The 27,887-nt window shown below is 36.9% G+C and overlaps 1 protein-coding gene across 3 annotated transcripts in view; it reads right to left on the reverse strand.

Moving 5' to 3' along the window:
* Positions 1–27,887, reverse strand: part of DYRK1A (dual specificity tyrosine phosphorylation regulated kinase 1A) — a 217,338-nt gene that overhangs the window by 45,338 nt on the left and 144,113 nt on the right. For all 3 annotated transcript variants that reach the window (XM_036744390.1, XM_036744389.1, XM_036744391.1), the window contains one exon: positions 9,280–9,476. In XM_036744390.1, coding sequence (XP_036600285.1) covers positions 9,280–9,476 — 197 coding nt within the window. The remainder of the gene's footprint in view (positions 1–9,279; positions 9,477–27,887) is intronic.

The raw sequence follows: 27,887 nt of genomic DNA on the forward strand, positions 1-27,887 counted from the left end.
AGACTGAGGAGATGTCCACACCCCCTCAGGGAACATGCTAACCCTAACCCCATCCAACTAGGAGACTTTGCTTATGTTTAGAGTGTAAGCAGAATCTAACCTAGGTGAATTCTTGCCCCAAGGAAATGAGTCCCTGTCCTTGCACCCTTCCAATGGAGTCTAGGGGCACCCAGCTCACAAAGAAGAAACCAACCAGAGTGGTCTGGGTGGAGATGAATTCCTCTGTCCAGATTGCTGGAGGTGGCTAAGTCTCATGTTCAAGCCATGTACTCAACAGGAGGAGCTGAAGACTTCTGGCCCACCTCCTCATTAAATGTACACCAATTAAGACTGATTTCTCTTGTCTGGGGCATCCCTTTTACAAAGGTATTTAAAGCATTCAGTGTCTCCATGGTTTGTCTTTGGTTACTGAGAGAAACCACTTACCATCAATTTATCGATTATTAGCTAGTCTAATTAATAAATTATTAATTACCCAGTAACTCTGTCTCTTAGGGTTTTCACTCATCACGAATACAAACATACACATTTTTCAAGGCAACTGTTCATCATTTAATTCAATGCAGTCATTTAAATTTGTTAGCTGAGAATGTTCTCTGCTGCTGTCACAACCCTGCAGCACTGAGAATATAACCCCAAGCCCTAACACAGATAAAATACTAAGGGATATTGTGGACTTCCTCACAGTAAGGGCAACATCTTCCTTCTGCTCAGATCCCTGAATAAGGTAATCATCTAGAAACAGCTGGCATAAGAGAATCTTATTACAGGGACTACATGCAGCTATCTGTGGCAAAGAGTGTTTGCCAACCAGACAACACACTGACCCAGTATATAACTAAATAGGAATTTGTGGACATGTAATTATTGGACTGACTGGGGGAAAAAATCTTTATACCAAATCTTTGATTAGGGCACCTGATATCTAAGATATACAGGGAAATAACCCTAATCATGTACAAACAAAAAGCTCTTCTTCAATGGCTAACTGGTCAGCAACAATTCCCAAAGAAACATGGTAAACAATTAGCAATAACATAAAATATTATTATAAATAACCACTAATTAAGACAAATTCAAATCAAATAACAAAAAAATGGGAATAGCCAATGTTGAAGGGGTTACAAAAAGACAAAATACAATACAGTGGTGGTGGAGCTATGATCATTCTAAGAAGCAATTTTGGAATAAGACTAAGAAAATGACTAAAAGGTCCACACATTTTGACTCAGTGACCTCACAAATAGTCAAGTAGTCTTAAATATACTAAAATATTTGTAGTTGCATGCTTTGTATAAATAAAAGAAATGGAAACAGATCAGATGTCCAATGACTTGGGAACGGCTAAACTGTAAATATATTAATGTAATGGAAAACTATTTCACATAATAACTATGAAGAATACAGACCAACACAGGAAAAATTACATTAATACAAAATTAAGTAAGTAGAACTGGGAGAGGAATATACACAATAATTTCAATGATGTAAGTAGAAAGAACAACAATAAAAAAGAAACTGAAGGTTGCATAATTATAACGAGTAAGTTTGGCCTCAAAGGAGAAAGAAGAAAACATATTTCCCGGTCTTCTTTGCAGAGGTAAGGATGGAATGAGGGAATACTACATACATGGTCAAATTTAGTTAACATGTTGGTAAGTTTTGGGAACTGTATTTTTTTTTGTTGTATTTGTTACAGAGGATAGCTCTATGGAAAGAGAAGAAGAGGGAGAGGGAAATGTTTAGAAATGACATAAAAATGAAAAATGTCAATAACAAAAAAATTATTAATATAATGTATAGATAACTGGCCCCCAAATAGATATATTATTTTAATAAAATGATATTGTGATATTTTTAAATGGTGGTTGATTTCAAGGTTTACCACAAAAAGCCACTTGACAAATTTCAAGAGCCTATCAGGCAGAAATGACAGCAAGAGAAGTCTGGGAAAGGTATACAACCTTATATCCAAGAGTTTCCAGTCTAAAATTCTCCTCTCCTGTTACTGGAGTATGAAGTTTTCTTGCTGTCCATGAAAATGAGTCAAGCTTCCAGTTTATCAAAACTATTTCAGCTATTTTCCACCACTTTTTCTGCACAGGATGAAGATACCATTTCAACCACAGTGTGGGTGCAATGAACTGAACTGGTGAGAGAAGAAAGACTTCGTTCTTCTAGTTCTCCCTCTCTTATTCAAGCTTCTAGAAATGGAACTGAGGGTGCCTGTTTCTGTTCTGTGTTTCTTGTTCTGTTTCAGGTACCAGAATGATCCCTACGGACCCAACAGTTTGAGCCATACCTTGGAGGCATAATTACAGGTATAATGGTGCAGTCAACCAGTCCATCATGGAAGCATTGAGAAGCTAGGGTGCTTGGGACTTGGGACTGAGGCTGTGATCTATGAGAACTGAACTGAATTGTGAACCTAATCGCCCTCCCAAAGACTGAAGTATTACAAACGAGGGGATGAGGAAGGAGGAAGGGGGGATAACTATGCCTCCTATGTATTGGAAAAATAAGATTATACCATCTGATGTAAATATTCCTTTTTAAATACTAGTCCAAATTGCTAGTGGCTAATGGAACTGGGTGCAGGGGACCATCCCCTACACTTAAGAAGAATGCTGCCGGTGGAGGCTAGAGCCATTTGCAGAATGCCTGGATACCCCCAAACTGCCTTAAAGGTACTGGAGAATGCTGGGAGTGGAGTGAAATCTAATCTACCCGGCCTTCCAGGCAGTAAGGGCCATGGCAGTATATGTTATATGTGAGACTTTGTCTGGGATAAAATTGGGCCTTTCACTTTGTTGGGCACTCCTAGAGACAGAAGTCAGTTTTATCTTTGCTCTTTCTTTTGCTTGTGAATTAAGAAAGGCCCTATAAGCCTAAGGCTAAGCAAGCAGAGATATTATAAACTCTGTAAAATGCTTTGTGTTTTATCAGCTTATTTGGGGAATTTTGTGAATGTTTCTTGTTCACTGAATTTGCAAAACTCTGTATTTGAAGTGATTTTCATCTGTACGTTTGGAATTGCATATGATAGTGGAACACTGGCTGTTTTGAGACTTTATTGCATGGCCCTGGAGAAGAAAGTAAAAGGACATTACTTATGCCTCCCCAGAGACCAAAGAGAAATAAATTGAATTTGGGTCAAGGATGTGTGTTAAAAAAAAAAAAAGAAAGAAAGAAAAACATCCCCGAGTATATGCCTGGATAGCAAAAATCAAACAGTGGGAAATATGTAACCCAGGCCTCTCTGAGCATTTTTAAGTGAATGTTGCTAGATAAAATCTTTTAAAAACAAAACAAAACACCATTTCACGTTAATCTCCCTCACAAAGAAGCTGAAAGAATACCTGGCCGTGCGTACACTCAAGGTTCTAAGCAAAAATGAAGAATTCTTTATTTTAAAAATAAACAAAAGAAAGAAAAGAGGGGTTTCTGATTGCAGTACTAACACACTGTTGGGAGTTGTAAACTGATCCAACCATTCCAGAGAGCAATTTGGAAGTATGCCCAAAGGGCTGTAAAATTGTGTATACTCTTTGACCCAGCAATAACACTTCTAGGTCTATATTCCAAAGAGATCATAAATAGGAAAAGGACCCACATGTACAAAAATATTTATAGCAGCTCTTTTAGTGGTGGCAAAGAATTGGAAATTGAGAGGATGTCAATCAATTGAGGAATGGCTGAACAAGTTGTGATAAATGCATGTAATGGAATACAATTGTGCTACAAGAAATGATGAGGAAGAGGACTTCAGAAAAACCTGGAAAGACTTATATGAACTGATACTGAGTGAAATGAGCAGAACCAAGAGAACATTGTACACAGTAACAACCACACTGTGCAATGAATGACTTTGATAGACTTGTGTCTTCTCAGAAATGCAAGGATCTAAGAAACCAACAAAAGACTAACAATGGAAAATGCTGTCCACATCCAGAAAAAAAAACACTGGAGTCTGAATGCAGGTGGAAACATACTATTTGCTCTCCTTTTCTTTTATTGCTTTGTTTCTCCTTTCTCGTGGTTTCTCCCCATTAGTTCCAATTCTTCTTTACATCATGACTAATGTGAAAATACATTTAGTATGAATGCATAAGTAGAGCCTATATCAGATTGCAAGCTGTCATGGGGAAGGGGGAAGAGAGGGAAAGGGAGAAAATCACTAACCTTTAGATTTGTTAAGACAATAGTCTATAGACAGGAATAATGGACACCCGTATAATTATTTATTGTAGTATGTTACGATTATATGTATATAAATCTTGAATAAGGAGCTAAGATAGCTGCAAAAATAGAGGGCAAGCAGCCCAATCCAGCAAACATGCCAAAAGTTATACCAGACTGAATAATGATCCAAAAGTCCAATGAGAAGCAACATCAAATACCCAAGGGCAGTGTGAAAGAAAGCTGCCAGAAAAGCCAGTGCTAGTACTAATAAACAGGTATGAGGCCTCCCAGCATAAACAGAAATGGGAAAGAGACACCTGTATACTAAGTCTCTGAATTCAGAAATAGCAAGAGTGAAAAGTTCATTCAAAAAAGCCCCAGGGTGGTAGAGAACCTATACCATAAATCTTAGAAGATAATGGGAATGGCAATGCCAACACTCAGACTAGACCACTCCAGCACCAAGCTAAGATTCCAAAGTCCTGAATATTCAGTGCTCTGAACCTCAAAGACACAAAAGGACCTACCTCTAAGAATTAAGAGTCAGTGCATGAATGAAGGCAACCTAGATCAAGACCAAATATGACAACCACCCCAAACCAAAGGTGAAGGAAAAAGCAGAGCTTGGTCCTAGAACAAAACCCCAAGGTTCCCAAAGTCCTTCAGCCTCTAAGGAAAAAAGGATAAGGAAACTGAAGACACAATTCTCTGGTAACTTACTATAGATTCAGAGATGCCAAAAAATCCAACTTAGAAAAAGTAGCATCATAAGCACTAAAAATATTAACTCAAAGGGAAAAAAAAGTTTTTTCTAAAAGGATGACATGAATAACCAGAAGAAATGAAGCAAGAGATTTAAACAATGAAATAAAAGTCCTAGGAGGAGAGTTTTGAAGAACAAAAAGTGGTAAATCTCACCAAAATAATAGGCTCCCTGAAAATTAGACTAAACCAAACAAAAATCAATTATTCCATTCCATCCGACAGCAAGAAATAAAACAAAATTAAAACACTGGAAAAAAAAACAGAAGAAAATACAAGCCAGGAAAACAGGTCATATCTTTGTTTTAAAATCAAACAATTGCCTAAAAACCATGATTTTAAAAAAATTTAAAAGTAAATTACAAATGAAAATTGCAGAAAGCTATTATAATTGGAGGGTAAAATGAAGATTGAAAGAGCCCACTGATCACCTCCTTAAAAACACACACACACACACACACACACACACCCCAAAAGTAAAAATCCTAGGAATGCCAAAGACAAAATTCTGAGCTCCAATGTTACAGAAAAAAAATACTTCCAAGAAGCAAAAAAGGACTCAAGTAACAAGTTAGAATAACCTCAGGATCCTACAAGACTTAGCAGCTTCTGCTATAAATGAGGAGACATCTGGGAATACAATATACCAAAAGGCAAGTGATAAGCTTGCAACCAAGAATCATTTACCCTGCGAAGTTCAGTTTCATCTACAGGGGTAAAAATTGATCTTTTCAGAACTTTTGTAAAATAGTGCCCTAGCAAGCATTCTAGTTCCTAAAATGCAAATAAAAGATCTAGAAAGAAATACATGTGAGCAATCACAAGCGGATGTTTAATGATAAAAAGCTAGTATTTTAATAAGAGAAGAAACAAGTGTCTCTTAAAACCTCAATATCTTCAAAGAGTAATGAGAGAAGGGTGGTCGTGGTAGGGGAGGGTGCCAGGTGTGGACTGGTTCCATTCTGAGAGTTTTAAAAGGGGAAAGAAAAGAGAGGTTGTAGAAAAGAGGAATGGGTAGTATTAGCTATTACTTATAATTGGGGTGTGAGAGAAGAGTATACAAATAACAAAGGCAGGGTAAGAGGGTCGGGAATCAGATGACCCTCACTTTTAAATGAACCTGGACTTCAGACAAAAAAGGGATGCATACTCATGCAAGTGCATACATATACATAGTAAGAATATAGTGCAGAAATATATCAAATTTATTGTGGAAACTGAAGGGGATAGGAAAAAGATGAATGAAAGAGAAGATAATAAATTGGGTGTGGTAACTTGAAGTAATCCCTGCTTCCAAGAAGGCAAAGGCTGGTGGGGGCAAGTAATCCCTGCCACCAAGGAGACTGAGGTTGGTGGGTCAGTCAATAAACATTTACTAAGCAGCTAATGGGTACCAGGCACTGGGCTAAGCACTGGTGATAGAGAGAAACAAAGAGATTCTGCCCTCAAGGATTTTGAGAGTTCTGAGCTTTACCCAACTGCTATCCTGAAAGGTGTCCATACTTAAGTCCAGAATCAATAAATAAGGGGCCATCAGGTTGTTTAAAAAAGGCAAACTGGCTCAGGTAAGAAAAATAGGACATGTCAAAGCTCCTGTGCTGATCAGTAATTCTATCCAGTTCATAAATGGCAGCTGCACTTGTAGCCTGAGTTAGAAAGACTCAGTCTCAAAAACACAAACTCTCAAAAGAAAAAAATTGGCGGGGTTGAGGGTGGGTGGGAGGATAGAGATAGGCAGAAAGAGGGAAGGGAGAGGGAGAAGAGAGGAAACAAGAGAACAGATAACATTGTGGAGTCAACAAAGTAAACTCTCTGATAACAAAGTTGGGGAGCTTAAAAGAAAAGCAAAGAACTGGAAATCAAAAGAGGTAGCCATGAATTGGGGAGCGGCTGAACAAACTTGTATGTGAATATAAGGGAATATTATTCCAACAATAAGAAATTACTGAAGATATTATTTCAGAGAATCACAGAAAGTAGGAACTGATGCAATATGAAATAAGCAGAACCAAGAGAACTTATATAAGGACAACATTAAAAGAAAAAAAACTTTGAAAGACTTTAGAAACTCTGATCAAAGAAACTATATGATGAAGCATGCTACTTATTACCTGACAGAAACTTGACTCAGTGTGTGGAAAGAGAAATTCATTTTTGTACAGATTTGTTTTGCTTGACTATGCTAATTTATAGCAAGGATTATTTTTTCCTTCTATTTCTGTATTATTGATGGTGCTTTAAGAAAAAAGAAGAAAAAACAAGTTGAAAGTTTTAAAGAGTACACAGAGGAAAGAGAAAGAAGTTCAGAAGGAAGCAAAGACAAACATTCAGGAGAGTTCTAAAATTAACTTTTTCCAGAAAACGGTATGAATAGAAATTTAGTAGTTTCATAAACAAAGTAAATGATCTAAATATAAATTCACACCATAAAATAAATTAGAGCAAAAAGTTAAGTTCCTTCTTTCATAACTATAGACAGAGGAAGATTTTATAACCAAACAAGGGATCAGGGAACTCATAAAAGACAAAATATTCTTGATGATTATATAAAAATTAAAAATGTTTTTTGAATGAGCAAATCAATGCTGGCAGAAAAAAAGGAAGGTTGAGTAAAATCTTCACATCAGGCATCACTGATATGAGCGACACTTAACATCTAGAAACTATTTGAAATTAATATGTTTATGAAATATGGCATGATTTCTCAGTTGCTAAGTGGTCAGATGATAGTAACAGTTTTAAAAAATAAGTGCAAATCACTAACAAGCATATAAACTAACATAATTGGAACTATATTAAAAACCTACTTTTTAGTTTCTCAAGAAATAAATATTTCTCCCAAAATATGGTGTGAAAAGGATCCAGATTAGAGTGAGGGAAGAAAACATTAGGACTTTTCTTTATATTTATTTTTGTCTAAAAAGATAAAGAATTTTTTTTAAAGTAAAATGCTTTACTAAAATGTACTATACTGACTGGTGCCCTCATTCAATCTTCATGTCAAAGTCAAGTGTCACACAAGATATCCTAGAGGATCATAAATTTAGAGCCAGAAAATACTTCAAAGGCTATTGAGTGGAACCAACTAATTTTATAGATGAGAAAGGAACCTGGAGCAGAGACTAGCCCAGCATTAATGCGCTACTGAGTATCTGATGCAGGATTTGAACCAAGGTCTTCTTGATTTCAAGTCTAGTACCCGTAGCTGCTTCTCAGATAGTAGACACCACTGGCATCCTCACTAGTTAGTTTGCTTTCAATATATTGTGACATACTGTAGTTATATTTGCCTGGATTATGTGGAACTAACCCTCAAAAAGATTTCTGCAAAGGAAATGCACACTGAAAATAATACCAATAATTCATAATACATTCTGGCCATGTCCCTTACTTTCCAGTGTGACACTGGAAAGTCAGTTCTTCTACACAGGCTTCAGTTTCATTATCTTGATGGTTCCTTCCAGGACTAACATTCCAATACTATGAAACAGTTATTTGCCGAGGGATGTAACACCAATTTATATCTGATCATCCATTCACTTCCAAAAATGAATTTTAGGAATTATCAATACTGCTATAATTTGCCACATGGCCTAGCAGCACTGTTCTAAGACACATATCACTCATTGCTATGAAGTTATTTCATTAGATTGAACTGTTAAAGAATTTTCTCTGACACTGAAGCATGTTTCCTGCCTGAGAGCAGAAAGATAGTAGGCGGAGATCTGGAATGAGGCATGCCTTTTCAGACATGGTGAATGTTTTGACTACACTTATTAAATGAGAGAGGGTTCCACCAGGTTTTGTGAGTGAAAGGAAAGTCACTGGTGATATAAAGTGAAAGTGATGTAAAAAGAGCATAAGCAAATATAAAAAATTATAAAGCAATTGTAGCTATATTGCTATAGTAAAAGTAAAGAAATGTTTTGTTTTTTAATTTAATTTTTTTCCTTTGATGATGTTTCACTTTAGAGATGCAGGTTGTTTAGAGGGCAACTTGTACTAACAGGATAATTGAATGTTCTACTATAATAAATCATGACCTGCTTTCACCTTCTAAGAAACCAAGTGATTAGTTCAAGTGACACAATTTTACGAAAAATATTTTTGGACTAACGTTTCTCCTCTGACAGAAGAATGTATATTTTCTTTAACTAAAAAAACGTAATTTGATTTCACTGAAAATAGTTTAACAAAATAAACATTTGGAACCTTGCATAATTTGCAGGAAAACAAATTCAACTAAGCCAATCAAACCACTCATATTTCTTATTTTCTCAAATTTTAAGGCAACGATAAACTGTCATCCCAAAATCTAATATGACACAAACATACCTGGTTAGTTAGAGGCTGTTGAATCTGGTCAGTATAAGATAAGGCAGAAACCTGTTGGTCATTTATGTTTGGCTGACGGCGGTCACTGTACTGCTGATGTGAATGGGGCATTTGTCCAGCCATCTGAAGACCAGCGGCATGGAATGAAAATGATGGTGCAAGGCGAACAGATGAAGGTTTGCATGCTGAAGTCTCTCCTATGAAAAGAAAAGAAGATTATGAGGAAAAATTTATATTCTCCTAATGTGAATCATTTGATATTTATTTGGATTTTTAACTTCATTCAGGACCTTTCAAAACTGAATGTCATTTCTATGCCATTAGACAATATGTCCTAAAAAAAAATTCGAACTAAAAATTATTTTAAGTGAGTCTTTGTACTTTAAATGTACTAAGGTGATTTTCATTTAGAGAAACACTTCAAAAAGCCTTCTGTTATATGAACTACTCTAATACTGGATTTTCAGATTTTATTACTTCAGTTATCTATAATTTTGTCAATGTGGAAACCCTGTTCTATCAATGCACAAAAACTGTAAATTGGTAAGCATTACGTGAGAGTCGCTATTGCTGGAAAATGCAATTTCACAGATCAAATTTAGGTCAGACGACATATCATATCTCCTCAGCAATATGGCAATAATGGTTCAATCCATCCTCCATACAAACCTAAGTGTGATTTTCTTTAAGGACAGTGTTTCCCTATTGCCTCCAAGATAAATTTATAAATCTCTCTAGTTGGCTTTTAAAACCCACCACAGCCTATGTCGAATTACTTGCCTTCTCAAGGAGGGGCGGTGGGGAGGGAAGAAGGGAGAGAATTTGGAACTCAAAGTTCTAAAAGCAAATTTTTTTTAAAAAGTTGTTTTTACATACAACTGGGAAATAAAGATATACAGGCAATGGGGTATAGAAATCTATCTCACCCAGCAAGAAAAGTAAGGGGAAAGTGGATGGGGAGAGCGGTGGTGGTGAAGGAGTAGGGTGATAGAAGGGAAAGAAGACTAGGGAAAGGGGCAATCAGAATTTATGCCATCTTAAGATGGTGAGAGGGTAGAAATGAAGAGAAAATCTGTAACTCAAAATCTTGTGGAAATCAACGTTGAAAACTAAAAATACTAAATAAAAAAAATTTTGTTTTAAAAAAACCCACCACAAAAGAGATTCTAGCTTCCTTAAACATTACTCCCCTTCTTGTACTCTTTCTAGCTAAGTGGCTCACTGGATATAGCTCTGGGCCTGGAGTCAGAAAGACCTAAATTCAACTCTGGCCTCTAAGTTACCGGCTGCGTGACCCTGGACAAATAACTAAATCTATCAGCGTCAGTTTCCTCAGCTATAAAATAGAAATAATCATCACATCTACTTTCCAGAGTTGTTGTGAGGATAAACTGAGTCAATATTTGTTAAAAAAAAAAAAAAACACACAACCACTTAGCACAATGTATGGCACTATCTGGCTGGCTTGTACTCTGTAGTTCAGCCAAACTGGCCATCCCAATAATGCTCATATTGTTGCTCAGTCATGTCTGACTTCATGACCCCATGTGAGTTGGTTGTTGTAGCTTTTGTTTTTGCTTTTCTTTCTTTTTTTTTGGGGGGGGGGGGGGGGGGGTGGGTGGGGGGTGGGCGCAAAGATACTGGAATGGTTGGCCATTTTCTTCTCCATCTCATTTTAGAGATGAGGAACTGAGGTGAATGGAGTAAATGACTTGCCTGGGGTCATAAAGCATTAAGTGTCTGAGGCCAAATTTGAACTCAGGAAGATGAGTCTCCCCGATGACAAGCCTAGCATTCTATCCACTGTGTCACCTAGCTGCCTGCTGTTCATATATAAAACTTCACTTCCTTGCCTTAGAAGTGACCCTGGAATACACTGTCTCCTCACTTCCTTCAAGATACAGCTCAAGCACTATCTTCTAAGCCAGAGGTTCTTAACTTTTTTTGTGTCATGGACCCTTTACTGGAATAATGTTTGTAAATACATAAAAGTAAAATGTATAGGATTACAAAGGAAATCAATCAATTCTACTAAAATTCAGTTATCAAAACATTTTTTAAAACAAGTTTACAGAGTACAAGTTAAGAACCTATATCCTAAATAATGCCTCTGTCTGGATCCTGTCAGTTGCTACATTAGATATTAGTTATGTTGCAACTATTTTTATCTTACATTTGGTCTGCCTCTATCTATTCTGTATCTATGTATACACATACCTTTCTTTCCTTAAAGAACGCATGTTGGTCTCACGGAGGGGGGAGATGAGGGAGAAAACTTCGAACTCAAAATTTAAAAAAAAAAAATGAACGGCAAAAATTATCCTTACATGTAATTGGGGAAAAAATATTCTTTTTTTTTTTAAAGAAAGAATATAAAGGACAGTCTCTGCAAAGGCATAGAGACAAGAGATTAAATATTGTATACCATGAATGAATATATATATTTTTTAAAGTTAACACTTTTAGCCAAAGACTGACGCTATCACTGTGTCAAAAAGTGTTACTGACTAAAAATTTTAGGCTATGCTCAGCAGACCAATTGAATGGGGGAAAAGACAACTACAAATGGGGGTGGAGTGGGGAGAACGTAAGCTCCTGGACAGCAGGGTATATTTATTTCATTTTTTGTCATTACATTCCCAATGGTTAGTATAGTGCCCGGCCCATAGTTAGTAGGTGTCCACTAAGTGCCTGTGATTGAAATTTAAAATGCTTTGTCTTGGAATTCTTTAAAGGGTTCTCCTACCCTTCACTTGGATCATCAAGGGTGGGTAACCTGTGGCCTCAAGGCCACATCCCTCTAGGTTCTCAAGTGCCACCCTCTGACTGACTCCAAACTTCACAGAAGAAATCCACTTAATAAAAGGATTTATTCTGTAAAACTTGGACTCAGAGAGAGATAAAGAGACAAACGGGGGGAGTACTTTTTCCCCCCTTTCTTGATGGATTTCACATGTAACTTCATTGCTGTGAGAATTCATTTATGGCTTACACAATTTCTCTCAGATGATATTTAGATTCTCTATTCCTATTTTGTTCGTTTGAGTATCTTATGTTTTTGTCAGTAGCATAAATTGTTAATAAGTTTCTGATAATTTTCCCCATATCTATTACATACATTGTAAATTTCTGCCTAATTAGATATTGATAATTTGTTTTTTCTCAATTATAGCTTGTCCCAAAGAAACTCAGCTTAACTTCCTAGCTCAATAGTCTTCTATTTTCTTTATTCTTTGATTTTCAGTGTCCTTTCTGTTATTCTTGTTTTCTATGTATGAGTTCACTGGTTTATAAGACTTTTTTTTAGGATATGTGCAATTGATGCTATTTTGTTATTAAGTGCTTAAAAAGAGAGAGAAATTTTATCTTTCTACCAAGCATTTGCAGTATCCTACAAATCTAAGTGTATGTTGTCTCATTTTTTTTCCTTTTCCTTGACCAACCTCTTCCTCACAATAAAATTATTTAGTCTTCATTTTTTGGCAACATGTGTTCAGATTTCTCTAACTATAGTATTTGAGTTAGAACCTATAACGGTGGCATTTAATATTTTTAGCTTTCTAACTAAACCTAAATAAAACCAAGAGCTGACACTATTATCACCAAAGAAACATTAGAAACTTTAGGAGACAAATCAGGAGCAATGCAAGGATTACCTACTGTCTTCACTATTATTTGCTACATAACGGGGGGGGGGGGGGGGGGGGGGGGGGGGGAGGCGGGCGGTGGCACCACCCAGGGGAAGACAGATAAGCCAAAAGACTGCAAAACTACTTCTGCTTGGAGAAACCAAAACAATTAAAAAAAAAAACACCATCTATCACTTCCTTAAACCTGCAGAATACCAAACAAAGCCATAAGGGTTTTGTTTTTTGGTTTTTTTTTTAATATTTTACTTACAAAAACATCAGGAAGAAAATATTCATTTAAGATGAAAATTAAATGCTTCAGATTGTTAGAAGTTAATCAACAAGCACTTAGGAAGTGCCTACCATGTGCTAGAGAAAAGTGAAAAAGTTCCTACCTACAAGAAGATTACATCAACATATATATAGTGATGGGTATATGTATATGCAAAAGTATAGCAACATAGCTTAGAGAAGAAGGGAATTAACCAATAACCTACCAAAACCCAGAGCACATAAAAATACAATTACCAAAGAAAATCTGTGTAAGTTAAGATAGAAAGTTACTAAAAATCAAAGAAATATACATTAAAATAGCTATAATGTCTGATCTCACATCCAGCAACATAAAAAAGATACAAAAACTCATTCTTAATTCACTTCCAGGGTAGCTCTGGATAAATTCTCAATTGTTCTAGAAAACAAGTATGAATTAAGTCCAAAAAGTTAACAAATTTATCTAGAGGTTTCCCAATTGGGAAGATATCCTAAGGAGGTCACTAACAGAAAGAAATGAGTCACAAATACAAAAATTTTTATAACACTATTGTTTTTGATATCAAAAATCTAGGAATACATGATACACTCAAGAATTAAGGAGTAGCTAAACAAGTTATAAACATTAAATTTAATGTCACTTCATGACCCCATATGGATGAATACAGAAAATCAGAGAAATATGGGAAGATCTGTTTTAAAAAATGGTATGAAAGTATGAAAGAAGTCAAATCAAAATAACAAAATAAATAAAGATTAGGCCAACGTAAATAAAGTGAATTGATAAAACATTTTCAGGGGATATAATCTGTGAGGAAAGGCTTATTTGAGTAATTGTTGCAAAGCGTCTCTTCAATCAGAACAAAATGTATCCAAAAAAAGTTTAACATAAGTGTTTTCACGTTATAAAAGTACCATAAGTATTAGTTAACCATGAGCTCCATCTCCCCAAAAGAATAATGTATAAGGAAAATATCTCTATTAACCAGAATACAGGAGTCAGCTCAAATTGTTAGATGATCTTTTCAAACTGATAATCACTGCAGCAAAACATGGGAAGAATTCCAGATATCCTGATGATATCTGTAACAGAACGATTTTTATACTACAAAGCTAAATCCCACACACACACACATATTTCATAGTGTTTTACAGATTTCTAAGGTGTTTCACACACACATTCAATCATCTGATCTTGCTCTCCCAAACCTCAATGCTGGATTAATCCCATCAACCACTGCCTTTATTCTTACTCATGTGCTGTCACATGAACATGAAGAAAAATCACAAGTGTGTGCCTGATGGGGTGCTTGGGTGCCTGTGCTTGGACCCCAATTTTAACATTTCTCCTTAGCCTCTGCCTGGCTGCCTGTGCTTGCACCCCAGTTCCAAAATTACATCTCTCCCTAGTCTCAAAACATTGGTCCTAGCAGTTTCTCTCTAGCAAACAGGACAGCATGCCCTAGCAAAACACTTATCTCTCTTCCTGATACAGTGGAGAGCTGTACTTGCAGAATTTATTAGTTTGACCAGTTGTGTATGTGCTTAACTGGCTGTGCACTGGGTCATAAAGATATTTATTACTTCCTGACCTATCATATATACCTAGACACATGTATACTCCCTTACATTTATCTTCTCTAACAAGACATTGATGGAAGCAGCCTGGGTATTTCCCAGTCAGCCCATACCCTTAGTTGACCTAATGACATTTCAGGCCTAAAACCGTACCTCCATGTAGCCCCTCCTTGGGCTATTTCCCAGTGAACTCTGGGTAAGATACCTGTAATAGATACAAAAAGTACATATACCTTTAAGAACTGACCACCCCTTAACCACTCTGTAATCCCACTCCAAAACAACTAATTAGCATATTTGGCACATGTGTTACCCCAAAATATCCTATGTAAACTTTACTTGCTGAAAAACGCAATAAATCTTTGCCACCTTGACTTAAAGAATGCTTGAGCCCATGAATTCATTCCAGACAGCCCCAACCTTCTCCAGTACTCCAGTCCTTGAGGGGTACTCCCCCCTCAACTACTCTGTCTGGGGAACTCCAGTCTTGGGGTTCCTGGACCTCATTTCCCAACCCTCAACCCACCCACTGGGTCAACTACAAATTTATGTTAAATCCTTCTATAAGTCTAGGTATCCCACAGGCTTCTGTTCTGGGTCCTCTTCTCTTCTGCCTCTATGCTATTTCACTTTGCAATCTCATCAGCTCTCATGGATTCAGTTATCATCTACATTGTACTGAGGATGCTCAAATCTACTTATCCAGCCCTAATCTCTCTACTGACCTCCAGTCTCTCATTTCCAACTGCCTATTACCCATTCGAACTTGATGTCCAGTAGACATCTTAAAATTCAACATATCCCAAACTGAACTCATTATCTTTCCCCCAAAACCCTCTTCCCTTCCAAATTTCCCTATTATTTTCAGGGCACCACCATTCTGCTTAAATCCAGTAGACTCAACTGCTCTCACTCTTTCTCACCTCCCATACATAAGTCCCATGAATTTCAACTTTGCAATATCTCCCAAATATGCCATCTCCACTCTAGTACAGACCTGTATCACCTGACTTCTGTACTACCACAAACAGCCAGCTGATTGGTCTGCCTGCCACAAGTCTCTCCCCACTCCAATACATCTTCCATGCAGTCACCAAATTCTCTTAAAGTGAAGGTCTGACCATTTCTCGCACATACACATACACATAAATACACTCATTCCAGTAAACTCCAATCGCTCCCTATCATCTCTAGGATCAAATAAATCCTGTTTGATATTCAAAGACCTTCATAACTTATGTCCCCCTCTTACCTTTCCAGTCTCTACCACAGAACTTTGATCCAGTAACACTGGCCTCCTCACTATTCCTCAAACATAACACTACATCTCTTGGCTCTGGGCATTTTCCTCTGGATGTTCCTTTGCCCAGAATGTTCTCCCCAACCTCATTTCTGCCTCCTGGTTTCCATGGCTTTCTTCAAGTTCCAGTTAAAATCCCATCTTCTACATGAAGCCTTTCCAGATCCTTTTAATTCTGGTTCCTTCTTCCTGTTAATTATTTCCTGTTTTTCCTGTTGTCTCCCCCATTAAGATTGTGAGTTCCTCTAGGGTCAAGACTGTCTTTTACCTTTCTTTATATCCCCAGGGTTTAGTACAATGTCTACCCCACAGCAGGTCCTTAAAATGAGTGATTCATTATGAAACCCAGTAACAGCCTCTTCCTCATTCCATAGTTCCTATGAGTAATAACTCACAGGGCAGGGGATGTCTTTTGCCTTTCTTTGTGTCCCCAGTGATTAGAATGGTGCCTGGGACAAAGGAGATAATAAATGCTTACTGACTGACTATTGCTGTAAAAATGACTCTACTTATGAATTCATTCTTAATTACCTTCCCATTATTTACAACTTCAATATATGTCTTTTAAAAATCTGAGCTGGTTGATAAATTCCCTTTATGGTCATATCAGACTCCTTTTTAAGAAGTTCTCCCCTTAGATTCTCTCTCATCGAAATAATTTCTGTTTCTGTCTTCAGAATTTTATTCTTGAAAGTTTCCCATTGTTCTTGGACCAATTTTCCCTGGAAAAAAAATATCACTCTATGTGATCTAAAGTACGCTTTCTCTGAATCTTCTGAATTCAACTTCTCAAGATCTAGGAGAATATGTCAGATGACACCTGGCTTGATTTGCCTTCACTATCACAAAGTATTTTGTAGTTGCCATTAGCTCCCAAGGTTCCTGTCCTTTCCAGTTCAGCAATCAGTTTCTCTGTGTTAATTAGGAGCATGTACAGTATAACAATTAATCTTGACATTTCCTCCACCTCTTGAAAGATTAAACTGTCAAAAAGTCACAAATTTATCAGCTACTCTGCTTTTCCAGGAGGAGAACTCCAAAGAATGTCCAGAGAGGTAAAATCCTCCAATCACTACTATACCTTTCTTTCACATTAGGTTATGATTTTTCCTAGTACTCTCTACAACCAAATTACTTCTATTTTGGGTAGCCAACAGACAAAAATTTGCTATGTTTCCCTACTCCATTGCCTAAATTTCTTCACATGAGTTTGTCTTCTTGCTACATAATATATTTGATTCACACATAACAGGAAAAGCAATATCCTATTCTGCAGTATCTATATACAAACCACGAACACTGACGTATGCAAAAATATATTTGTTGACATAACCCCTCTTTGTTTCACAGTATTTTCTCAATGTAATCACCTTTCAGGATGTTGCAAGAAACTATAAAACCATAGTAAAGTTGACAAAACTTGAAAGTATTTGCTTATGTAATTGTAATCATATACTACAACTGTTCGGTATGTGTCCGAAGAAATCAACTTTAGAAACATCCCATATATGCCACAATATTTACATAGGCTTTTTTTTTTTAATAATAGTCAAGAAATAGAAAAAAACTGTCCATCAAATGGGGAATGTCTATCCTTTTTGTATGTGGTTTTTGTGGTACAAAAATGTAATGCATGATTACTGTATGGTTAAAAAATGCTGAATATGAAGATGACACAAGCATAAAAAGAATTCTGAAATGATGCAAAGTGAAATAAACAGAACCAGGTAAACAATTCCTGGTTTTGTTTATTTCACTTACTTCATTTATTTCAGTGACACAGTATAAATGCAAAGAACATGAAAATAAACTGAAACCAAAAAGGCCTGTAGTGACAAGGTTAGCCCTGAGGAACCAAAAGGAGAATGCATATCCCTCCCATTCTTGCAGAGATGGGTGACTATGGTGTTGAAATACTATATATATTTTTGATCTCAGGTGATTTGTTGATGAACTTCCCCTGCACCCCCCGCCAGGGAGATGCAAAAATAAAAGATATGCTGGAGGAAAGGTGATGGGAATTTTATCAGTTATAAAGAAGCCTTTGAAAACAAAAAATATCATATACAAAAACTTTTCAAGAAAAGCTTAGTAGATTTATATAGAAATCATGAGAAATTTCAGTATTACACTAAAGGAATATGATAAATCAAACAAAAAGATAAATGTTACAGGCTTGAAATAAATGTTGGAAAAAACCTTGACAGTGAAAACTAAACAGGAAAGACAGAGAATGTGCTTTTTAATCCTATGACACTGAAACTTAAAAGATGTGGATGAACTGGTTCTTCTCCATCTTGGTCAAGGCAAATATTCAGCTTCAGCTTTCCTTAACCCTGTAATTAACAGTCATCATCTACTCAGGCAAAAATACTTTCTCCCTGCAACATTCACCATACTTTCTTATCTGTCTCTCTCTGCTCTTCCATTCCATATGCCCTCTGACTCTATTGTTGACATCTTCACACCCTTCTCACAGTCTTCTCACATCCTGGCACTTAGCAGACACTTTTAAAATGTTCCTTGATTGACTGATAGGAAGATGGGACCCTATAGTACATCCCTTTCCCCTCCATGTAGCCCTCCTGTCCCATCCCCCACTTTCTGCCCCCTCCCCCAAGGAGGAGAAGTAGGTATATCCCTTGCTCTTCAATGCTACTTTTAGAGCAGGAATTCTTAATCTTTTTGTGTGTGATGGATCTTTTTGGCATTCTAGTGAATAAGAATTCACAATACTATTTTTAAATGTCTACAATAAAACATATAGGATTACAATGGAAAATTAAATATATTGAAAGACAGCTTATCAAACATTAACAAAACAAAACAAAAACTGTGGACTCCAGGTTAAGAATCCCTGTTGTAGACTATCACTTTGATACTATCACTAAACAATTTATCCTCCTTTAAGGTTAACTCTATCCATCTATATCACTTGATCCAGATCTTTGTCACAGCTTCAGAACCTAGGTCAATGCCTTCAAGAAACTCAAACTCCTGCTTTCATATCCAGGGACTTCACCATATATACATGCTGATCTCTCCTCAAACACCTTTCCACAACCTATATCTTCACTCCCTCATACTGTTCAGTTTTTTCAGTCATGTTTGACTCTTCATGACCCAGTTCGGGGTTTTCTTGGCAAATATACTGAAGTGGTTTGCCATCTTCTTCTCTAGCTCATTTTATAAATGAGGAAACTGAGACAAACAGGGTTAAGTGATTTGCCCAGGATCACAAAGCTAGTAAGTGCCTGAGGCCAGATTTGAATTCAGGAAGATGAGTCTTCCTGACTCCAAGCCCCAACACTCTATCCACCAAGCCACCCAGCTGCCCTGACTCCCTCATGGTCTTGCATAGTCGCATTTTAGATCTCACTAAACTTAATAACCTATTACCTCTGCAATTTCTCTCTGATAAATTCCTGTATTTCTATTTTTCCCTCTACCTTATTTCGTTTAAACCTTTTTTATTCTCATCATAATTTCTCTACTCCCTCCACTTTTCTCTTTTCTCTCAGTCTGTCACTCCTTAGGCTCTGGGTTCTCTTTTCCTTTACCCTCTGATTGAACCCACTGCTTTCTTTTCTTCTGATACCCATACTTCACCAATCCCAACACTGGGTGGCTTACCATCACCATCTTCTCCACACTTTTGCTATAGTGCTCTGCAGTGTATGGGTGTTCAAGGAAGACTAGCACATCGGGTGTGGAGGCTTGCCAAACTCTTTTCAGGGCTGCTCATCCACCTTTGGTATCTGCCTGGCATGCAACCCTCACCTGTGGCTCTAAGAAGCTGGAGCATGCACAGCAGCCACACTCTAGTAAATCATCTCAGCAGACAGGCTAAATCCGGTTGAGGGTAACTGACAGGCAGCAAACCCTTTGGTGAGTTAGGAGGTATCTATTCCAAGCGTGTGAAAACTTCCCCTGCTGGAATGGTCAGATAAGAAAAATTTGTTCCAGTGGCCATGAAGCAGGCTATAGAGTACTTAGAGTTTAGTCAGCCATTGAAGACACCAAGCACTAAGGTTATCCACTGACTGCATCCTGGGCCATCGCCAGTCATCCTGACTTTTGCCTTGTCACTGGACTTCGATGACTCTGGAAGAGAGAGTAAGGCTGATGACTTTGTGCAACTCAGCCTCACTCAAATCTAATTTACACAGGAGTCAAAACAACACCCTGTGATGTCACTGGTCCACTTTGGAAATGAAGGACAAACAATAACTAGAGTGTTCCTGAAGGCTTCTGGAGAAAGTCACATAACAAAGCTGAGTCCAAAACAAATTTGCCATCAAATTCAACTGGTCACTAAAAGAATACACAACACTCTTTATAACTTTTTCCTAATATATGTATATCATCATCAAAATCTTCTTCACCCAAAGCCCTTACACTATCCTCAATATTCCTACTCAATCTCACCTCCTACTTTAGTGGGGGGAAAAAATAGGTCATCGGTTTAAAGTTCTTTCTTCTCCCCTATTTCATTCTTCAAAACCCTTCTATACCAATCCCATTCTTTCTCGCTACGATGCCCTCTCTTCCTCAGAAAATAGAGGAATCCTTGTACATGTGCTAATGATGACACCCTTTCCCATCTATTCTGTGATACTCTTCAATCTCTTCTCATTCATTATCCCCAACCTTTCCACCTAAAATAGCCTTAAAATACCCTACACATTCCTTTAAAGTAGTACTCTCATCTCATCCTCCTTTAAGTGTCAATCCCAGGAAAGGATTCTCTATACTTCTTCCCTCCATTTCCATACTTCCTACCCACCATTGTAGAATACCTGCCTTCCTTCAAGGCTCTAATCAGGTGACTCTGGAGAATCTGATCTTCCCAAATTTCTCCAGTTGTTATCTCTCTCTCCTCAAATTATGTATCATTTACTTATTTGTAAGTAAATCTTACTCCAGAAAGCTCTTTGAATACAGTGACAATTTTGTTTGGTTTAATATCTCTGGGGCCTAGGCATAGCATCTTACACATAAAGGGGAACTGACATTTGTTCAAATGAATTTATATTGAATAGAAATGAATAATTTCCTTACAATAAATCTGTTCAAAGTATAAACAAAATAGGCATTTTAAAACATACTAGATACTTATAGATTTATTAGCATATGGTTGTTACAGATGTTTCTTAAAATACAACTTTCCAAAACTTTATTTCAAAATGAAGAACAGGATTAAAATATTATGCAGTCATATCCTACCTAATTTGGTTAGTTTCATAAAAATATGACCTGAGGCAAAACATTATAGTGACCAAACAGCTAATGTACAAGTAATTACCCAAAAGCTACAGTGATGTTTCACAGCATTATGGTGGGTTTTGTCTATAATATAACTAGCATTTATAAATCTCTAAGCTTTGCAAAATGTTTTACAAATACCTCATTTGATCCTCACAACAATCCTGTGAGGTAGGTACTATCATGATCCCCATTACAGCTGGGGAAACATAGGGAGACAAGAGGATTAATGACTTGACCAAAGTTACATAGCTACCAAGTGTCGGAAACTAGATCTGAGTTTGGGTCTTCCTGACCCCAGGTCCAGCTCTCTCTCTACTATACCATTTAACTGCCCAACATAATAATGATATAATTATGTCAAAGCAACATTTTAGATTAAGATTTACTTACAAATAACTAAATTTATAAGAAATTAACTGCTAGATAGCTTATTTTCCTAAAAGTTGTAAGAAAGCAAGTATAAATAGCAGTATTTTATGCTGCTAACTTGGTTTAGAAGAAACTGTTAAAAAAAAACCTGCTAGCTGTTTTGATAGACAATTGAGTAATTCTACTACTGGAAACAGTGCCTATTCAAAAGCGGCAGACATGCTAAAGCTGGGAGATTATGGAGATAAGACATCCAGGTAGTTCTCCTAGAAAAGCCTAGAGGAGATAAAATGCAGGTCCTAACTTGAAGCAAACACCAACTTAAAAAAAAATCTAAAGTAGTAAAGAGTTGTCTGTGTCTTGAAGTAGGATCAAGCAGGAAGCAATATTCAAACATATTTAAAGGGTTTAAATTTGAACTATCTTTGGGGTAATTTGGCATTTTTTTTTATTCTTGGTTTTTCAATTTTAATTTTATTAGGATTCAATCTGTGACCATCTTTGGCATTTTGAATCCAGATCAGAGTTTAACACATCAAACAGCTGAATAAAAAAGCAACAAAGAACAGAAAATAAATGAAATACAATTCTATTTGATTAAGAATAAAACAGCACATGTGGGAACTCCTACAGAACAAGGATTTTAGGAGTCTTTAAGACGGTCAAAGCAGGAAAAAAACATACTTGCTTAGAAAGGAAATCTAAGAGTCCTGTTCCAACTACCTGGAAATAAAAATTTAATCCTTCACAGGAAAGGTCTAGAATAGTGGTAGTATCTAAGCAAGGTGGTATTTAAATAGTTTTTATTACCTATAGTACTTGTTCAAGAAACTTGAAATTTCTAGGGGAACAGAACAAAAAGATAAACTAAATTTACATAAATAACACATTAATATAGTGAATAGGTATGGATTAATGGAGGCAGCCATACAGAAATGACCTTAGAAATAGAAACAGCAGAAAGAGGCCAAACAAAGGATCCAGGGATATTCTAGTTGGGACACAGTAGCTTGAATAGGAGAATAGAAGAAGGAAATGTGTTGTTCAGTTGTACTGTCTCTGATACAAAACGGCTATGTAATGCTGGGCAAGTCACATAACTTTAGTGACCCCAGACTCTAAGCTCCAAGACAGTAAGTTGCAGAGCAAGTGCAAATTATTTACTGGTAATGAGTTTCTTCACCTGAAAACAGTAAAATAAAAATGTCTATACAAATGAAATCATAGATCAAAGCTGAGGACAGGGAAAAAGAGAAAGCAGTCTTGGAAGAAGATCCCTCGGCCACAATAACTTCCTCATGAACAAATTTTCTGAGGCGCAGGTCTAGCAACAATTATCAAAAGATAACTGTGAAAGTTCACAACCTCAGAATCAACCTGAACTCTTCCTTTTCCCTCACATTCCCAATCATTCGCCCATTTTTGTAGATTCTACATTTACACCAATTTCTCCACTTGCATAGACATGGGCACTGCCTGAGTTTAGGTCCTTACCACCTCTTATGTGGATTAAAACAGCCTCCCTGCCTTCAATACCTCCCTTCCCATTCTCCAGAGAGCTACAAAAGTGGTATATTCCTAAAACAAAGGTTCAATCATGTCACGTTCTTACTTAAGAAGCTCATTGATCCCACTGCCTCTAGGACCAACACTAATTCCTCCAGCCAACTCTTACACCCTCCCTTTTTAAATCCTACGTTCCAGCTAAATTAGTCCACTCCTATTCCCATGCATCTATAAGGACTGTTCCCTATTCCTGTCTCAATCTATTTCCTAAGGTTCCATAGCTCCTTTCAAAACCTAGCTTAAGTTCTTCTTCATCATCATGACACTATTGTCACCATCACCACCCACCACAAAACAACAATAAATAATAACAACAGCTACTATTTAGCACTGAGCCAAGTGCTTTACAATTATCACATCTGAACCTCACAACATCCCTGGGATTATTATTCCCATTTTAGGAATGAGGACATTAAGGCAAACGGGTGAACTGACTTGCCCAGCAGTGTCTGAAGCTGGATTTGAACTTAGGTCTTCTTCCTGACCTACTCTATCCAGCCCTCTACTCCACTTCCTACATGAAGTTCTCCCTACATGCTGATCACCCCACATGAGAGTGCCTCCAAATTTCATCACATATATATTTTATACTTCATTTTCTGAGTACATGTTGCATCCCTCAAAAGAATATATGTTAACTGAGGGCATAGATTTTTGTCTCTGTAGTCTCAGAACCAGCACATGACCTGGTATTGTATAAGTATCTAAGAAATACTTGGGACTTGCCCAAGTTGGTATAACTACTAAGTGACAGAGATGGAATTTAAATCCATGAATCTCCTTAACAGGTTTATCACTATTACACCATAAAACCTCTCTATATCTCCCTTCGCTGAAATCGTTTTTCTATGCGGTCTAGTTCAAGGGCTACTTCCTCCACAAAACGTTCCCTCATTTCCATTCCCAATCCCTCCAAAATGACACAGGTGATCTCCTAATCCTCCAACTTCTCATAGCACTTAGTCTGGACCTCTCTGCTTTGTACCACACTTATCTGTGTACATGAATTATCTCCATACACCTATAAGCAGTCATCTATTTCATCTTGGTGTTATCTGAGCTTAGCAAACTTGGAACTAAAGGCCCTCCATCACCTGACTCACATCATGTTTTCAAACTTTAAAAGACCTCAGGGTTTATCCAATAGAACCCTTTCATTCTATAAATAGAGAAACTGAGATGCAGGTTCCCTATACCTCTAAACCATGGTCCTATTGGACTATAAATTGTCACAGTTTACACAGAATTTAAATGTAGAGCCCGGTGCTCTTTGCATTTATACCACACCACTTAAAAAATTGCTCACCAAAAAAGATAACAAGAGAACAGAAGGAAAGGAAACACAAATAGAATAGGTTTTATTCTACTGATGGTAAAAGAAAAAAGGAAAGGAAATGTGGCATGGTGAACAGAAGATCTCTTTGTGAGTCAGCAAAACTTTTGGTCATGTTTCTTCTGTTACCTACTGTGTGACCCTGAGCAAGTATCTTAATTTCTCAATGCCCCCAGAAAACTTTCTAAGATGATAAATTGCAGAGGATCTGCATTGGTAAAGGAAGTTTCCAGATTACTAGGATTTTGTTTTAAGTTACATGTAGTTTTTGGAGTAATAGGGATAGAAGCTAGCATGTAAGGATTTAAGAAATGAATTTTGAAAGATAAATTAGTGGCAAAATACTGATTAACTCATCTAAATAGTTGTTAGAAGTGGAGCTTTGAAGCCATGCAAAGAATCTAGCTAAGATACTTGGAGGCTAAATAAACTGGGCTCTGAAAAGAAACAAAAGAAGAAGATCTTAAGGGAAGCTAAAATAAATGAAAGATAACATAAATCATATGAATATTTTCAAAATGATGGCACCTGAAATTAGAAAAGGCAATAGTATCATTATAGCCTGGGGGGTGGGTGGGTGGGTGGGGGGTGTATTTCTGAGCAGTCTGCTTTACATATATACCTAATAATTAAACAAGCTGGATATGTCCCTACCACCCTCTAGTGGTCAATAGCAGCCACTGCAATACATTTTTTTTTTCTATTGAAAGAGCAAACTGAAATAAACCAGAATTAGATGCTCATTCCAACTGCCCAACACCAGGCAACCTGATAATTGCAAATGCCAAGCCTCATTCAGAAATATAAGTGCTTATATCAAATGCTATTTGTAATCTAACAAGATATGAACTTTCAAGTAACCATATATTCCATTTAGCTTTGCAGAAAGGATAAAAAAAGATGCAATGTTTAAAACTTCATAAGGATGCCACAGCAAAACAGGGTTTTATTAAGATACAAAGGCAGAATTAAAGCATCTTTTAAAAGAGTAAAGCAAAAACAACAAAATTAATACCTTTTCCATATCACAATCTTCAACTATCTGAAGCCAGCTACCATATTACCTATTTTACCCAGTTCCATAAAGTATTCTCCTCTTCAGGCTTAAACATCCTTATCTCATTTAACAACTCCTAGTCCCTTCAACATTCTCCTTCCATGTACATTCCCTGTTTAGTTAATGCCTTTCCTAAATCTGCCACATAAAACTGAACACAATATCCTAGTTTCAGTCTGACCAATGGACAACAGAACGACAATCACCACTCCTCCCACCCCTTTCTGCTTCAACGTTCCTATTAATGAACAATGATTTAATGTACTAACTTTTGTGGCTACCATTTAAGTTATAACGAATTTGTATGCCACTAAAAATTCTAGTTCTTTTTCACATGAACTCTTACCTACCCCAGGCTCCCCTACTTGAGTCATCTCCTCTACACCCCTATTAGAAACACCTAGGCTCTAGTAGGTGAGCTTTCACCAGAATGAGGCCTCCAATTCACCGTCATTTCCAATGGGAGTCTACTAGCTGACACACACATGCTCATACACAGACATACACACACCTTCTGGATCTCCTTTTTGCATTACAACTACAATCCCCATTACAATTTAAGTTCGTTAAGGGCAGAAATTGTTTTGCATGTGTGTGTATTTTTTAGCACAGTTCAGGGAATATATAATAAGTGGTTAATGCTTTCTATTTATCCTGTACCTGGGCAACTAATTTTTTGAACCAATATGTGGAACTTTACACTGACCAGCCAATATTTCATCTTATTAAATTTGGCCCATCATTTCAGTTTATCAAACTCTTTTTATATCCCAATTAGGTCTTCTAACACTTGAGCTATCCCTCACAGTGTCCTGGCATCTGCAAATCTGACAAAAATGGCATTTATGCCTTTATCCAAACTACTGATAAAAATGGTGAATTAAACTATGCCAAAATACCTGAAGTTTGTTAATACAGATTTTTCTATGGTTGTATGACTCAAAAAAAATCCAATTTTGTTATTATTAATTCCTGATGATCTAAATATTCCCTAATATTTGGGGATGGAAATGTGGAATAGTATACTATTTAGTCTTATGTTTCCTTCACATATTTAAAAAAGATAATGCCTGAATGATTACTATTGCAAACACTATATTTCTTGATTGTGGGGAAAAGACAGCAGAGCTCTAGGTCTGAGGTCCCCTGTAAGTCAATCAAAAGGCAACCTGTCATAGTCAAAAGTACTTAATTTGGAGTCAGAGAACATGCTTGTGAATCCCAGCTGCTTCTTTTTGGACAATTCTGAAATGCAACCTTTGTGGTAACTCAGTTGCCTCATCTATAAAATGAGGATCCGGGGATTCTTTTTCAATTCTAAATTCTACTGCTAGTTCTATTCTAATTCTATTCAATTCCAAATGTATAATTTTTTGATCCAGCATCGCTCACCCAAACCCCAAACAATTTGTTATAGCTTTCAGGAATCCTGAGTAAAAACAAGAATAAAATCATTTTTTCCTGAGCTCCAACACTTACTCGCTTACTGACCTTTCGCAAACCACCTGATTTCAAATACTTAAGATCCAGAATCAAAAAGCACAAAAATAAATGTAAGCCATGTTATGGAATAAACTTGGTGCACTATCATATGTAGTTCACCACCACATAAGGGGAAAGAATTAGAGGTGGAAAGGACCAGTATATACTATACAGATGAGGAAACTGAAGCCCAGAGAAATAACAAAGCAACTGAGATGACAGAATTGGGATTCAAGATTCTTTTATTCCAAATCTAGTGCTCCTAACTGCATCACGCTGTTTGATAGGCTTTAAAGTAAAAAAAGTGAAGTTGGGAAGACCTGGGTATGAAATCTACCTCATACACTTACTAACAACGTGACCCCTAAGAAAGTCAAAACGCTTTCGGCCTCAGTTTCCTAATCTATAAAATGAGAGGGCCGGACTCAACATCCTTTAAAATCCATTCCAGCTTTGAAACTATGATCCTTTCATCATTTATGGTGTCAGAGTTATCCACAAATTACCACTATGAAGTCTCAGAAAATGACGGAAATGGATTTTCTAAGAATACGCCTGAAGAGCCTAAGCTCTGGCAGGTTTGATGAAGATGACAAGCCTCCAAGCATAATTCAAATGACTAAATATGGATGTAGGGTTAGCCTAAGCACATACCCGTCACCACTAGGTTGGCCACGGCAACCAATAATATCCTAACTTTAAACTCAACATATCCAAAACTAAACCCCCAAATCTTCTCTTATTCTAACTTCT

The sequence above is a fragment of the Trichosurus vulpecula genome, chromosome 2 (assembly GCF_011100635.1).
Source record: "Trichosurus vulpecula isolate mTriVul1 chromosome 2, mTriVul1.pri, whole genome shotgun sequence".
Taxonomy (NCBI): domain Eukaryota; kingdom Metazoa; phylum Chordata; class Mammalia; order Diprotodontia; family Phalangeridae; genus Trichosurus; species Trichosurus vulpecula.